We start from the raw sequence: 16,161 nt of genomic DNA, 5'->3' as shown, positions 1-16,161 counted from the left end.
AAGTAACTGCTTAGTAGAGTGGGAGGTAGAAATAAGAGAACTCATCCTTTCCCCATCTCAATCTCTGCTACTGGCTGGTATTCCTGGACTGGAAACTCTCAGCTGTTTTGGAGCAGGCTTCACCAACTGAGAACTTCTATAAGGAAAAAAATGTTGCTGGTATAAAATCAGACTTTAGTAGAATTAGAAAATTAGTGCATGCAAGGAATGAAAGTGATGTCATCTGCATATAAGCAGGAGTAGAGAGCATATCTAATTTATATTGGCTTGGATAGATGCATGTGCACTGAAAGCTCATTAACTCTGAGGGCAGATCAAAATGATAAATGTGAAAGTTCTGCCTTGGAGAGGAAAGGGGGAATTGCAGAGCTTTTTTTGAGGCTGATGGCAACCTTCTTGTGGTAGTGAGCTGTAGCAAGTACTCAGCACCTTGCAGAAAGGACCTGTGACCTGATGTAGTACTTGTGTTTTCTTTCAGTGTTGAAATAGATCTGATGAGACCACAGCAATTCCTAGGAAGAAATCTTGTAACATAATTCAGGAAAAAAAAAATGGAGAAGGCATTCTTTTTAAAATCTTAGTTTCCTATGGTTTTGAATAATGGTCATTGGATTTACCTGCAAGGTATAAGCTTTCTGATTTTCTTTTGGAATGTGAACTACAGTTTGTCACTGATTTCTCTTGAGATGACATCTCAAGAGTTATCCACAGTCTCAAAGCAAGATAAAACAATGATACCTTTTGCTCATCTAGACTTTTTTTTTTTTTTTTTCCAAACCCACAGCTCATAGACACGTTCCTTACTTTGAGAAAATAACTTAAGCTTGCTAGAATTTATCCACTAGGTTACCGGAAAAATACAACAAAGTTAGTGGAGTGAGAAGTTTCTTTTTCTTTCCAAACACAGTAGAATTAAATTCTATCAGTGAGAGATTGTTTCTGAAATACGTTGTCAGATGTTGCTTATTTCCATGCGAAACAGGATCTCCTCTGCCAAATATGCATGGCGTATTTGTTCCATGTGATGTGTAGAGCTTATATTGGGTTGCTGTCATTGGTCAAATGAGGAATGAAGGCTCACTTCCAAACTCTTAGTCACTGTTGATTTGAAAATGTGGAATCTCAAGGGAAAAAAAATAGAAAGGCTGTCCTTTTTTAGGAAACCATAAGGGCCCACAGTGACCATTCAAGGTAATGAAATATAGTCATATTTTGCAAACAATGTCATTAATTTTCCTTGTGTAATCTACATTACAAAGAGAAACTCAGTGTTAATAAGTGGAAAGTAAAATTTTGCTTTCAAATTTGTCAAAAAATAGCTGTGTAAGATAGGACCAGTGAGGTCATGTCCACCATAGTCAGATTAACCATTGTGGCATTATTAGGGCACATTAACATGCTTCCTGCCAGAATTTTGGATAATAATGGAAAGGTTTCAAGGAAAGTTTTCTGGAAAAGGAGATGTGTTTAAAATATATATATATGTAATTTTCATTGCACTGAATCTGTCCCTTTTAGATGGTGTGTGCTGCTTAAGACAATCGAAACAGGACCTTGATTGATAGTACTAGAATACTTGAATAAGAGTTAGCCCACAGTTCTCGAAAAAAAAATTGTATGCTTTTCATTTCTAATTCACACATTCATCTTTTCAGCCTTTTCTGCATGTATACTATTAATTGTTAGGCAAACTTTATCTACATTCATTATCCTACCTCCTTCCAATTCTTAATGTTGTTATTCTCCCCTTTTTGTGTTTGTCTCATATATGAAAACATCAAATGAAAGCATAGTTCTTGACATTTCAAAAAAGCTTTATCCAGCTTGGGCTCCTGGTACAAGTCTATCCCCATGGATAATCACATTCTGGATTTAAGAATTTAGCAATGTGCTCTTTCCTTTGTTACAAGGCTGCTATTAACGAACCAGTTTGATGTCCATTGCTCTCATTAAAGATTAAGGCAAAACAAATCCAACTCTGAAATTACATTGTTATTAGTTTGTTTAAAGTCTTGGAGTCGCTTAAATTTTCTCAGTGTGCTCTGTCATCACGCACCATGTATATATACACATATTTTCCCTGAAGATTGTAGCTTCCACTCAGCTGGAACTATATTGAAAATATTTGTTGCTAATGCTAACAATTTCATTTCCCAGCTGTTGTAAGCTGGTTTGGTTTTCTTGTGTTTTCTTCCAGAATATGGGAATTTAAAAGTAAATACAAATGCAATATTTTGTGGTGTGTTTTTAAACTTAGGAAAGGCAGAAATGTTTCTGTGCACAGAAGAGCTTAATAATACCTTTGTATTTTCATTTTCAAGAGGCATTTGTCTCCTGAAGAGTTCCAGGAAGTCTTCAAAATGAGCATTGAGGAATTTGATCGTCTGGCACTTTGGAAGCGGAATGACCTGAAGAAAAAAGCCCTGCTTTTCTAGTCCCTCATGGATAAACATGTGCTTAATCAAACAAAAATAGTCTTGCCAGAACTATCACATGCACTTGCTGTTCAATCATTGTCCAGCTTCATTGTGTTAGTATGTGTCGGGGGAAACAGGACAGATTAGATGGCAATGCGTTGGAATACAGAGAATTTGCTAACCTTGCATGACCAGCTGTTTTTTTCAGTAACTCCTGGTCCTACCCAGTTTACAACATGCAAAAATCTAGCTTTAAATTTATTGTTGCTTGCAGTTATTGCTTGATGCAAATCAAAATTCTGAAAGGAAGAGAAAAAGTCTAGTTGTGACAAAGGAAATGCATTCAACATTTTGTTTCATTAAGTTTTACAATACAATTTTTACAAAATCAAGTAAGTAATTAATATAAAATTCACCAATGGGGGATCACATGCTATTAAAAATGTGGTAAAAGCCAAAGAAAAGCATGTCCACAAGCAATTATTGCAGCTTATGTTTATGTGTGGTACTTTTTAAGAATGAAAGCAAAAATATGGAAGCACCTTAATTCTACTTCTTATACTTTAGACACAGCCTACTCTCTAAAAGGTCGTATTTGTCTAAATGGTAACTAGCTATCTTTAATTACAGCACAAGAGTTTTTATTTTATTAAGAATATATTGTGACATAAAACACTTATAATGACAAAATGTATACAGAAACCTACTTAAAAATGTAGTCCCATTCATCAGGAAAACTGAAGCCTTATTACAAAACTGGCATAAGAATATATTATGCCACTAAACTGTGTTTTCCTACTATTTTAGGATGTTTGGGGAACTTTTTTTTTTACATTTCATGCTGATAAAAATGCCATGTAATCTTAATTATATGTAGATAGATATCTATCTATAAAAGATTTTTTTTTCATTAATATATATTCTAAGTAAAGACATTTTTAGTTTCTCTACTATCTAGCTTATCATGATAAGCCATGAGAACTGTAATAGCAATTGGTAGGTATGGAAATGGAACAGTTCAGCATAAAATGTAACAAAAAAAAAAAAAAAGCAGCTTGGTGTGCTCTATCAATAGTATATCAAATTATAATCAAATATATGAAACCCTCATGCATTACTATTTGCATGTTTCTGTACAAATCAATTAAAAAACAAACGAACAAACAAACTTATACCGGTGCAGTACCTTGAAACTATCTTAAATAACAAAGCTAACAAAATCTAAGCATTTGATATGAGCGTTAGATCTTCTTATCTCTTCCAGCTGAAAGACTGTATTAAATTTAATAATTTCATATGGTCACAAGTATGGTTGCTGACAAAGAATGTTTTAAAGTGAGTTGCTAGTTTTGTGTGATACTAAAAGAGCATTACAAAAGTACATTTTTCAGCCATGTGTCAGTATTCTGCATTTTTACTGCCTTGAATGTTTGTACTCACTTCCTATTTCACTATGTCTTTTTGCCATTTCCTTGAAGTAACTGGTTAATATATGCACTACTACACATTCTTTCAACTGCCCCAGCATCAGAAAAATCATAGCATTGAACATGCCTTCTTCCAATAACTTTCAAAATCCATGCTGTTGGAAATAAATATTTTCTCATGACCTAAATGTTTTGTCTGATGATACAAATGTTTAAAAAATCATTAAAGCAAAGACATAACTGGATGACTACACTAATATGTGTGTACATTTTTTTAATTGTATTGCTGCTCTGGATAGATTTTTCCAATAATTTATCTTACTAATACGTAATTTCTGTTAGATTTGTTCAACGAGAAGAAAGGGTATCTTTTATTGCGCAGTGTACCTCTGAATGTCAAGTTACTGCAAAGTTGGTCATGATTTAAATGATCCATCTAGCAACGGGCACACCTCACCAGGCAAGAGCTGCTTTGCTGGAGGTGTTCAATGTATACAGCCATAAGTCTCAATTGAGAGCTCCTACAGGCAGCATCCCTAATGCTTTTCAACTTCAGAATAGCTTGTTATGTGTTGCACATTTGTGAGACCTGGCCGCATACTGAAATTGACCAATTCAAAATGTGACCAGAAAAGTCCGTGGGATACTATGAATATCTAAATCCAGGAGAGCAATTGTTGGAGAAGACCACCCTCCTCATTTATGCCTTCCTGGGGTATCAGATTGATTACAGTCATCTTCTCAATGAGAAAAAAAAAATGCAGGTTGATCGTAGAAATCCACATACAGGTACAGGTCAGGTTTAACGTGGATCTTCATAAATAACGTGAAAATTGCTTAACCACAGCAGTTTTGTACCAGTGCAAGGAACACGTGCATAGCTAATCAACACGTGATCAGGAGCTCCATGTTGCTCTACTGAGTTACACAGATCTATGGCAGATGACGAGGACAATCAAAGCATGTGAGCTCTGTTTGACCCATTTCTGCTGTTTTGAGCCAGTTAGTCTGTCACAATGCCAACAGCTTAAAAGTGTCTTCTGGAGGTCCTCATCCTTATTTTTATCAGAGCTAAAACAGATGCAGTTCTTATTTTGCATACCCTCATGCCTATGCTTTAGCTCATGAGCACCAGTTGTTATTACAACGCACAATTGTACCTAGGAATGGTACCCTGTCATCCACCTATGTTTGCTTACAAGTCAATGGGCATGGTTCTGGGTTCCCTTTTATGGTCAATCAAGAGAAAAAAGCACTTTGATCACATCCTAGTGTTAAAAGCCAGTTATATGAATTGCACCTATCATATTTCTGTCCACTGCATATAAAGAAAGCAATCCAGATGCAGATGTATGCATTGCAAACTACCTAATCTTAAACAAAATGAATTTTTGTGCAAGTGAAAACATTAAGAAAGCTATCTCACTAATCTGGTGAAATATCTATGTCACAGCCACTGACAGTTCCTAGCCCATGTTACCAAATCACTTTCAAGCCATTAGGATGGTCCTTTGAATTGCACAGATCTCATAAAAGGCCTTAATAAAGTAATTATTTCTGCTCACTGTACTACACACCAAACAGGCATGTATTCAATGCCAAACACACAAAAATGTCTCAGAAGACAGTCAGTTTATCAACTTATGTTCCTACTGCTAGCCAAACCAAAGAGGAATTTTGGCTTCCCTACACAAAACCTTTGCTGACATTAGATGAACAAGTACACTTGTGTACCCTTCTTACTTTATTTCCCCCAAAGTTTGAAATGGTCTGTAGATGTCTGTTCTGTGTGAAGGTGGCATAGCTCAATAAGCTGTTCTGTTTTTCAGGAGGTACATGGCAGTGTATCACTCTATATTTAAAGCATCTACTGTCACATGGTGTAGAAACCTAGCTAGTTGTGCTTTCTAGCATATCTGAATTCTCATTTACAGCATGCTACTGAGAATACAACATTTGTGTTTCTAAAATTTATCATATTTTCCCATTTAAAAAATGAAATTTTAGTCATGTATTCTACTTTCAATAACTTGGAGTATCTTGTTACGCATGAATAGATTAACATGTGCATAATCAATATTCTGGTCTATTTCTAGAACTCCATATGCTAATCTTAAATAACATTATGAAATGGAAAATGCATTTTAGAATAATTAGATAAATCTTTGCCAGAATTTTCCATCTAATAGCATGGTCCAACATTGGCAGCAAGAAACTGTCTCAGCAATTCATCAGCTATTCTTTAGGATTATGCCCTTTATCATTAGATGATAAATGATTAGATGTTCCATTGCCTTGTTTTCAAGGAAATGCTATCTTACAGCATTGTGGTAAGTATGGGTACAGCTGTGCAGTTCAAAAGGATCACTTTAATTCTTGAAGGAACCTCTCTTGATATGTATTCAAGAAGTAAGGGAATTTTGTCAGAGATTCATTTTCATACCTGGATCTGATTTGTATGTCTTAGCTGTTCATGACAATCCTGATGTATGACCTAATTCTCACCTCATGTATTTTAAAGGCATGTCTCAAACACAGCAATGAAAGAGCCAACTTATTTCATCATCATACTCTTTGAGACAAAGGAACACATGGATTTTTGTGGTTGACTTACTAATGCTGAAGCATATCTGACCAAAAATTCCAGATAGGAAACCAGGCATGCCAGATTATAGCTGTCTGAGAAGGATGGACATTTTTGTCTGACCTTCTGCTATTTCTTTTCCTTGTGGTTCAGTGGAGAACTCTGAAAGCTGGAATTGCAGAAACAGGGAAATATATAATTTTGAGAAGCTATCTGGAATCTAATAATCCCCTAAAACAAGGCTAGTTTTACATGAGCAAAAAAGATGCAGCTCACAGAGAGGCACCTTGTATTACATTCTTCATTTTGATGAGGAACCACCTATTTAAATTCTCTCAAGTGTGATCAAGCCAGACCATTAATTTTATTGGCCTTTTCACAGCTCTGCTATTTGCAGTGATGAGATCCCAGGCACTGCTGTATGCATGGTGCATGGGCTCCAGAGTGTCATTTTCCTAGTCCTTTGACTTGCGAGGAACAGGGTCATATTCTTCTAAGCTTCCTAATAGCTAGATTGACATGACCAATTATTAGATAGCACACAGGTATGGCTACCATTTTTCAGATATTTCGAGTATCTGGGGAAAAAAAAAAAAAAAGACTTTTTAGTATCATAATGACAGACTAAAAACCTCCTGTACATGTTAAATAATACTGAAGGTTTGTGTTTTTTTTTGTTTGTTTGTTTTGTTTTTTCGTATCTAGACTACCTCTGATACCTTTGGTTGCATAACCAAATCATCGCAGGCTCACTGTGCAAGTACTGGGGGTGCTTGGAGGTGCTCGCTCAGGTTTTCTGAGTCTTTGCATCCCTTCTCACACTTTCTGTTCTGAGAAAGCCATGTTGGAAAACTTGATATTCATGAAGAACATGTGCCTTTGAAATGGTAGGACTCAATAGTTTACTTCTCTGGTGGTAAAGCTGTGAGCACACACACCAAGATTAAGTTTGCTTGATGGATTACTGCAGCTGGTTATGTTTTTTTCTTCTCACATCCACCATCTATCTGATTAAACCTAAGAGAAGTAAATAGTTTCACCTGTTTTTCTAAGTGCTCTTTGATCATTCAGCACATTTTCCTCTTACTCCTCCATGTTAGATATCCTGATATCTATGTATCCAGGCATTTGTAGTAGGAACATTCAAGCAGCATTCAAGCAGTTTTGACCAGCCAATAGTTCTGTGCCAGACACCAGCTGCTCCAGAATGATCTGGGTAAGAAACCAAAATCAGGCAAAAGACAACTGTCCTGGGTATCATCTAAATGTACAGTGATTCACAGATTTAAGGATGAGATTTTCCTGTCTCAACTATATTTACTGTTTGAAGAAATCTGGATATCTTTGATTTTCTTTCCTGGTTCATGTTAAAACTGTGTCCTGAATAAATTGCTTTTGATCTGTTTTCTCCATCTTCTCTGATGAGCATTGTATCCTCTAACTCATCTTTCCAGCAAATATTGCAATTTTTTTTTTTTTTTTTTTTGAGATGAAAACCGTTTTGTGCCTTTGATAATTCTTCTCAGCCCATTGTACCTTGTGTTCAGGAGGTGGGCTGGCCCAGAATAAAGGTGTTACAGTATTTGCCTTACTTTCTCTGTATTATGTCAAACATTCTAACATCTTTATTATTATTATTATTATTGTCAGGGAAAGAAGAATGGTAAGAAGGACTTTGACTTTTTTACTACAAATTTACATTTTGATGAAACTCTGCTGTTGCAAGCATCTTTGCCTGAATGGACATGCTTCTGAACTCTAAGAGTGTTTTTATTTTTTTCCACTACAATCCTTACATTGCCTTATAATAATTAAATAGATAACATGATAGATGCTAAGTCAATCCAGGTTGTTAATGTTTTTTCTGAATTTCTTTATAGTTATCTGGCCTGGAATAATGTAGTTGGGGAACCAGGTTAATACTCTTAACAATTTTGCTACTCTGGGTTTAAAGAAACTTTCTTAAATTAAGGACACAGACACTTTGGGCACCCCAGTTTTCCAGTACTATACTAGACATTTTTCATCTCCCATCTAGTACTTAATAGATGACAGTGTCTGCAGCATTGTATGAGTCACTGAATAAAATATAAACAACATCAAATTGTTTGGATTGCATTTTTTTCAATCCTTCAATGTAATAACTGGTTATTTGTATAGTGCAATAAAAATAATAATCAAAGGCTACTGAATTATTCTTATTTTTTTCTAAATGATGCATTAGAATATAAATGCACAGTAGAAGCAGAAGCTGAAAGTATATTTTAATTGTTTTTTTATTTTTTATTTTTTCCAGTAGGGGCTAAAATGAAAGGGTTCTGCAGAAGAACATACTGGTATTGTATTAGCAGGACTACTGGTAGAGGTTGTTGTGAGGAGCTGAATTTCAAGGCAGATATCTTCCTCCAGGGCCTGTAAGTGTTTTTGAAAATGTCCTATACAAATATAAATATCGGATTACATGCTTTCACATGTACTTTACATTTGTACCTCTGAAATGGGCTCTTGTATAAATTAGCATATTTCAAGTCTTCTGTGCTCATCAGATGATTAAAATCAGTATTTCTATGCTAATAATCATAAGTTTGGCTATACTTACTCTGAAATTAGAAGTATGTATAAAAAATTTCTTGACTCCTGTCTTGCTTACTAAAAAATTAATGGGAAAATATTAAAAGGAAAAATAGGAAATTCCATGAGAAATGAGGAGGCCTACTACTTGTAAAGCAAACCTTACAAAGATGCCAACTCTGCATCATCAGACTTTGATTTCCAAACACTGTACAGAAAGCAAGCATTAGAGTAGCATGTGTACAACCATAATTAATGTCTTTTTCTTTCAAAATCCCTCTAATTCATTAGCATAAATGGAAAAATCAGAAATATATTTTTTGGAGCAGAAAAACTATAAAAAGCATGGCTTTGTTGCTTTTGAAAGGATCAAAGCAAACCTGGCCATGCTTCCTTGAAGGGCTAAGAAAATTACTCATGGGGGGAAAAAAAAAAAAAAAAAAAAAAAAAAAAAAAAAGGACTGTATCACAGTCAGTCAGCTCAAGAGTAAATAAGAAGTAACTTGAAGTAGCTTTTCCATTGCTTATGTAAGTGAGCTTCAGGAGGAAAGAGTGTGAAGAACCAGTGTTGTAGAACAACACAGTAGGTTTAGCTGAATAGTGGAGATTTTCAACAGATTGCCCAGGCATTATTTTGACAGATTGTAAGCTTAAGAACTGGTTGTTCCATGATTGTGATGATAAAGGAGAAGAGGGCTATAGAGTTTCACATGTTGTTGAACAATGCAGGGTAAAGAAGAGGCAGGGAAGGACTGGGATTCCATTTTTGGCACTGTCATGCCTCCGTTTGAAGAAACTGGAGACAAGGAGGCAAGTTTTACAGGAAATCTTATCCTGCTATGTTTGACCTTAATGTAAAAAAATAAAAATAATGAGCCCAGCCTTAAAAATAAATAAATAAATTTCATTTTAACTACACAAAGGTGGAGCTGCTTTTCAGTGATTCTAGGAGTTTAATATGCAAAGAATAAAAGGATCTTAGCATAGCATTTTTAAAATGTCAGTTATTAAATGCTAAGCCCATTGGAATCAGTGGAAGTATTACTTGCTCAGCACCGCAAAGGTCAAGTTGTATAGAACATCTGAAAGTGGAATCAGAAGAGGGGATTGTTTGTGCTTAGCTCAACCAGAAGGATATCAGTGGGAAGTAACCCCTTCAAGCTATGCGTTCAGACTCTGGAAAGTATACAGCACTTTTGTGATTCCTTCGCTCACCCCGATTCAAAATCAATTAACAATGGAATGAAGACAATAGTTTATTTTACATTTTTGAAGAGAGTATAGTTACAAGTACTTTTGTTACACAGAGAAAATCTACCTGTGTAGAGAGTCAGGAGAGAAACATGTTTTATTTAAAAGCTGCATAATCTCTCTTCTTAAAGTCTCTGTGATGCACACTTTTTTAAAGTTTGCTTTCTGCAGAAGGGTGAATGGCATTTCTGTAACAGATTTACCTATATAAGAAATTCTTGTGGGACACACATATACCCAGTGCTAAGTGAGAATCCTCAAGCAAATTTTGAATTTATATGTAAAATTGACTTTTTTTCCCCCAGCAAACCTGTAAAGTATGTAGGATTCCAGGGGAAAAACAAAACAAACAAACAAAAAAAACTTGTTGAAGAGCTACTTCAGAAAGATACACTTAAAAAATTCAGAAACATGCTGAGTGTTTTGGTATTAACAATAAATGAGTCAGTAGTAACAGGATAACAGTACATGATAAAAGAAAACAAACAAACAAATCCTTTATCAATAGCTTTCTGCTGTGCTTACAAGACATTTCTTCTAGTTTGTAAATGTCTCAAGCCTCTGAGACAGCTGAAAATATTTTTTCTTACAGAAAAATCACACTTTAAAGGTGTCAGAAGATGAGTTTTGTTCTAAAAAGCTGTAACATGCTTTCTGTTTTTGAAATCCTGCCATTGTTATGTTTTACTGAAGATGGTGGGAATTACTGTAATGTCACTCCTTCTCTTGACAGCCCAGATTGCACAGTATTTTTGCCTGCTTCTCAGGAAAAATGCCCTGAGACGATCCATTCACACCCCTGCCAGTAAGATGGGAAGACAGAAGGTTGGACACTGCTGGAGGCAGTGGCATCAAGGCTGTTGCACAGACTTTTGGGGGATGCATTGCTTACATCATTCAATAGCTTTTCTATTTATTTTTTTTATTTTTATTTTTTTCCACAAGGATGTTGCTGAGGTTTTGGGGCCTCTGATTCTTGCAAGTTGTCTGTTCATAGACTCAGTCCAAGGCAGACTTGAAGTGTAACTGAGTGTATTTTTAAAAACTGACCCATGCTTTTAAATGCTTAAAGTACTGTTTCCTTGTCTTTTTACATTACTTAAGTGGGCCAAATCCAAATTGCTTGGAGTTTCATACAAGACATAAATCTCAACAAATGGTTGGGGATTTTTTTTGCTCATGCCTGTGTTTCTCAGATTTCATCCAATGTTGATTTTCCAAGGGAAAAAAAAAATCTTCTAACATGCATAGTAACTCTCCTAAAGGTAATAAATATGGCCTGTCATTGTCATAACTTTCTTCCTTCAACACACTGGGGATTATCTGATAGTTAAAGACCAATATTGTAAACAACTGAACAACTGTACTGATATCTTACTGCCAGGAGTACTCTTTTTTTTTTTTTTCTTTCTTTTTATTGCTATGATTTTTATTTATTGATTTTATTTTTCTTTGTGATAATCAGTACTAAGAATGCTAAGAATATTACAGGAAGATAAGGGTATCAAGGCTTCACCAAGAATTGCCTAAAGCCTGTGAAGACTATTCCTACATTAATGAAGTTACTCTTGATAGAGTGGCAATTTATTGTGAATTATTGAGAACAAAGATGGTATTTGAACATCACATGGATGTTTGTTATAACCAGTAACTTGTCATTTTTGTAACTTAAAACTAGAAGGCACTTCTCAAACATGGAGGACATATGTTTCAAATGGGAGGATTTGTACCAGTTTAGCTTGTAAAGTTTTGTGTTAGAAGATGGTTAGTTTAAGATGTTTATTGGGTGCAAGGTATGACGTACAGTTACTGTGAACCACAGGTTTCCTATTAATGAAGTGACTTCAACTTCCATGCAAGAAACTCTTAGGAATCAATTGATTTATTTTGATCATGTTGTGTTTGAGGTGAGTTATATGCTGTTCCTTTTAATTGTATAGAATAGATTTTGTGTTTAAATAGTGTAATTAGAGACTCACGGGAAAGAAATTCACTGAAACTCTATGGCCTGTTTTGCAACTTAGGTAGCTCACAGAATGCACATGGCCAAACTCAGACTTGGGGGGAAAAATGCCATTTAAAAATGATGGATTGTGGAAACTAATAATTCAAATGAGAAAAAAAATATATATTTTTGAGCCCTTCAGCTTTAAGGGGATTTTGCCTCCAAGAGGAATGGTTTGTGCTGGCTGGTGTTCATCTCCATGAGAAACATCCCATCCTTTAGTCCCTATGGAGTTAGCACCAGAAGACATGAAGTCCTTACCAACCTCTCTAACAGCCTAAGGACAAGCACCTTGTTATCGCACTCAGAGTGCTTGTTGTCTTGTATGTGTTGTTGTAGAGCTTTTAAGTCTCTGAATCCACTCTGGAAAGGCTGCAGAAATTAACACTGGAAGTTTGATTTGTTTTGTTGCCAGAGCTGGGACACTAGTAATTAATCTCACTGTCATAACAGCTTCATAACTTCTCCAAGACATTTCTTTGGTAGAAATGCTCTGCAGTACGGCTAGCCCCAGGCACCCTGCTTACAGACTGCAGAGAGTACGCACAACTTAGGCAGAGGCTGAACATTGAAATGTTACTTAATATAATTAAAATTCATCTGTCCAGAGGCAGCAAAGCCAGTGCATCCTAGAAGTGCTTGCTGCAATTGTACGAGTCAGTGGTACTCTTCACAGATTACACTGCATGTGCCAGAGCAGCCAAGAGCTGTTCTGACTTTTCCAGAAAACTGTTTTGGACTGTTCTTGTTAGCTCTCATATTTTGCAGGTCCTGATACTAATCAAGTAGCTTTATGACAGTAATAGCTGAGAGCAATTGAACTGTGGAGAAGGGGAGCTATGGTTTAATTTTTCAAGGCTGACAGAACCCTTTAATATTGCCAGAAAAATCACTGCTTCTAAGCACTCCAGACCCCCTTCTTGCCAGCTCCCAACAGGCATAATGCAAAAAGGCAGGTAGGAGCAGGCTGCTGCTGTTGGAAGAGCTCATCCTGGCAGCAGTTCCTTCCCTGCCCATACCCAAAGGCATGCAAGGAAGGGAGCAGCTGGAAGTGAGACTGAGGCTCAATAAATTGTCCTGACAAGGTGGGGCCATGAATTAGACACTCCTGTTTTAGGCCACAGAGAGCTCATCCATTTCCTAGCTGGTCAAGCACTGTACATGCTGAATAAGTAGAATTTTCCCTGGTCTAACCTGTTATTTTGGTTATCACCCTATTGCAATGACTGAAGATGATAAAAATGGATGGCAGACCACATCAAATTTGGTGAGATCAAACTGAATTTTATTCACCAAATTTAAAGACTTAATGAGCTGTATATTCACAGATGAGCTACATGATTGTACAGAAGGGTGAACTTGCATATAGTATGGTGCAAAAATACTTGTTGCAAGAGAGCATTTGTGTAGCCAACTGTTACAGATGAAGAAGAGCTAAAGATATTCTAACACCCGGTGGACTAAAAATGAAGTAACTGATGCTCTTGCTTTAGTTACTTTTCTGTGGCTTCAGTTTTCCAATTTCTTTATGGAAAGAGAAGAAAATAAAAATGTGAATTTATCAAAGCTGCAGCATGTTTAACGACCATGGCATTGTGCACAGGGTTCAGACTGCAGCCTTGATAAAAACGAAACCTGCTTTAAGCTCTCAGAGGGAAGAGTCAATGCAAACTTTAATCGATACAACCAGCCTCACCTTGTGCTTTTGCTTCACCTCTGTCTTGTGCCAAATACAGTGCCTAGTTTTAAATTAATTTTGGCTCTGTGCGTGATTTTACATAATTTGAAACAAAAGGGCTTAAATCGTGACTTTAAACAAATGACAATGTGCTCAGAGTGCCCCGAAGCTGAAAGCCGGAGCAGAGCGTCAATCGGCCGGGACCAGGACCAGGGCAGGGAAAGGACTGAGCTGCGGCGCTTTCCCGGGGACTGGGGCCAGCCTCTATCCCCCAGCGGGCGTGCAGCCTGGCAGCGGGGCTGCCTGGGGCTGCCCTACCCGGGGGGTGCTCCGCCCCTGCAATGGGGGCAGCCGCTCACCTGCCTCCCCTCCCCAAATCCCGTACCGGGGGCCTTTGTTCCGCTGGCTCCTCCCCGGCCCTGTCCCCTCCTTTGTCCCCCCCTCTCCTCCTCCTCCTCCTCCTCCTCCCGCTCCCGCCCCGGCGCGGCGCTGGCTGCGCTCCGCGGGGCTGCGCCCGCCCCCGGTGCTGCGCGGAGCCCGCTTTGTGCCGGCAGCTGCGGCGAGAACTACCCGCAAGGTAGGACGGCTCCCGGTGCCCCGGGAAGCATCCCCCTGCCCAGCTCCGTGGGCTGGGAGGGATGGAGGGAGGGGAAGGGCTGGGCGCAGAAAGGGGCTTTTTTTTTCTGCCGAGGCTCCGGTGCTCTGGGCTCAGTGCTAGCAGGCAAAGCCGTGGGCTTGCTGGGAGCTTTTCCAGCCCAGGGGCGAGGAAAAAAGACGTGAAGTCTCGGTCGTTTTCTTGGCCGGGAGGAGAGCACGGAAAAGGCTGCGAGCCCGAGCATCAGGCGGTGGTTGCGTCCCCTCGGCCCCGGCACTGCCGCGCCGTGCGGTGCTCGCCCGGGCTCTGAAGGGGCAAAAAACCCGGGTGAGACCCTCCCCCCCGGAATGAAACCCCCCTCCTGCTGTCCCAGAAACTCGCACCCTATCCCAGGGAAAGTCACCAGCCTGGCTGCCGGGGGAGCGCGGCGCAGGAGGGCTGCTGCTTTGTACAGCTGCGAGTTGCATTATTTTCTGCCTTTTAGGGTGGGAAGAGGTGGTCTCTCTGCAGACTTTGCCACTCGAACCCGTTTCATCATAGCGGGGTGATTGCATCATGTTACAGTCCTGGATTCAGTAAGGGCAAAGGCGAAAAGAACCGTCCTTCCAGATCTATCCCATTGGCTTCACCATCTGACCCCCTCCTTTTTATTTCCTGTTTAACAGAAAGGTTAAAACTAAAAAGCAGCGTGTGATTGGTAGAAGGCTATTCAGTTTGTAGCGACGTATTTTGATTTCTTCCACTGAGAGTTTTTTTGGAAACTCGATTTTCACTTTGTCGGTTCTGTCTGTGTATGGGGAAGGAGACATGGAGGAAACTTACCAAAGATTTAGCCAGTAGGAAAATAATGGGTGGCAAAAGAGAGAGCTGGATAAACAGCCAAAAGCAGACATTGTTTTATAAACTACGAGTTCTGGAGTTGAAGGAATTGGTGCATTCAGGCAGGCAGCCCTCAGAAAGCAAGGCATTCACCTGCCCACAAACACTGTGTGGATGAATGGATGCACACTTCCGAAAGGCAAGGCAAGACAAATGTCAGGACAATAAAAGTATTTAGCTAATCTCCCGTCTGGATCCTATATGAACAGTATGATGCAGCAAACACTTGCTGTATTTGTGGCTGTTTTACATATCGTACCTGTGCAATGACTGATATTTTCAGCTGAGGTCTGCCTATTATTTTACCAGCTTTCTTGCTTTGAGAAAGATCTAATTCAATATCATACAGCAGTCCAAAGCTTCCTCAGCTGTCGGGCTCTGCTGTTCTTTGTGCAGTTCTTTGTTTTGTTCCAGGGGAGGAAAAATGTCACAGCACAGACTGGGTCAGCTCTCAGAGATATTTTCTTTCCTTAAGTGGGGTGTCTCACCCTCTCAGGTGCTCTGTGGCTATGGGCTCCAGGTGTTGCAGGGCCACACTTTTCTTGTATGAAAACGGCAGTTTTATGGAGGGCTTCTCGTCTGTTTCCCTGGGAAGGGCTGGGGAAGAGGGACAAGGGAACAGCTTGGCAGCCAGATGGATCCATCCATCAGTGCTATCCTATATGGGCACTTGGTGCCCTTCAGTCATCCCTTATGCCTCCTGGTGGTTTCCACAGGAAGAGCTGCACAATTACTTTCCCCTTTTGAACAATTC

The 16,161-nt window shown here is 38.6% G+C and overlaps 2 protein-coding genes across 22 annotated transcripts in view; both read left to right on the top strand.

Moving 5' to 3' along the window:
• Window positions 1–3,569, top strand: part of ABLIM2 (actin binding LIM protein family member 2) — a 141,397-nt gene extending 137,828 nt beyond the window's left edge. For all 16 annotated transcript variants that reach the window (XM_035324450.1, XM_035324448.1, XM_035324444.1 and 13 more), the window contains one exon: window positions 2,322–3,569. In XM_035324450.1, coding sequence (XP_035180341.1) covers window positions 2,322–2,435 — 114 coding nt within the window. In that variant the 3' untranslated portion in view covers window positions 2,436–3,569. The remainder of the gene's footprint in view (window positions 1–2,321) is intronic.
• Window positions 3,570–14,398: 10,829 nt separating this feature from the next.
• The window catches only part of AFAP1 (actin filament associated protein 1), a 120,257-nt gene continuing 118,494 nt past the window's right edge, over window positions 14,399–16,161 (top strand). For 3 of the 6 annotated variants that reach the window (XR_004750284.1, XM_035324338.1, XM_035324339.1), the window contains exon 1: window positions 14,399–14,510. The gene's annotated coding sequence lies outside the window, so the exon portion shown is untranslated. The remainder of the gene's footprint in view (window positions 14,511–16,161) is intronic. The other 3 variants (XR_004750285.1, XM_035324342.1, XM_035324341.1) reach the window with 1 other exon arrangement.

The sequence above is a fragment of the Oxyura jamaicensis genome, chromosome 4, assembly GCF_011077185.1.
Source record: "Oxyura jamaicensis isolate SHBP4307 breed ruddy duck chromosome 4, BPBGC_Ojam_1.0, whole genome shotgun sequence".
Taxonomy (NCBI): Eukaryota; Metazoa; Chordata; class Aves; order Anseriformes; family Anatidae; genus Oxyura; species Oxyura jamaicensis.
This window is presented reverse-complemented; position numbering and strand designations above follow the sequence as displayed.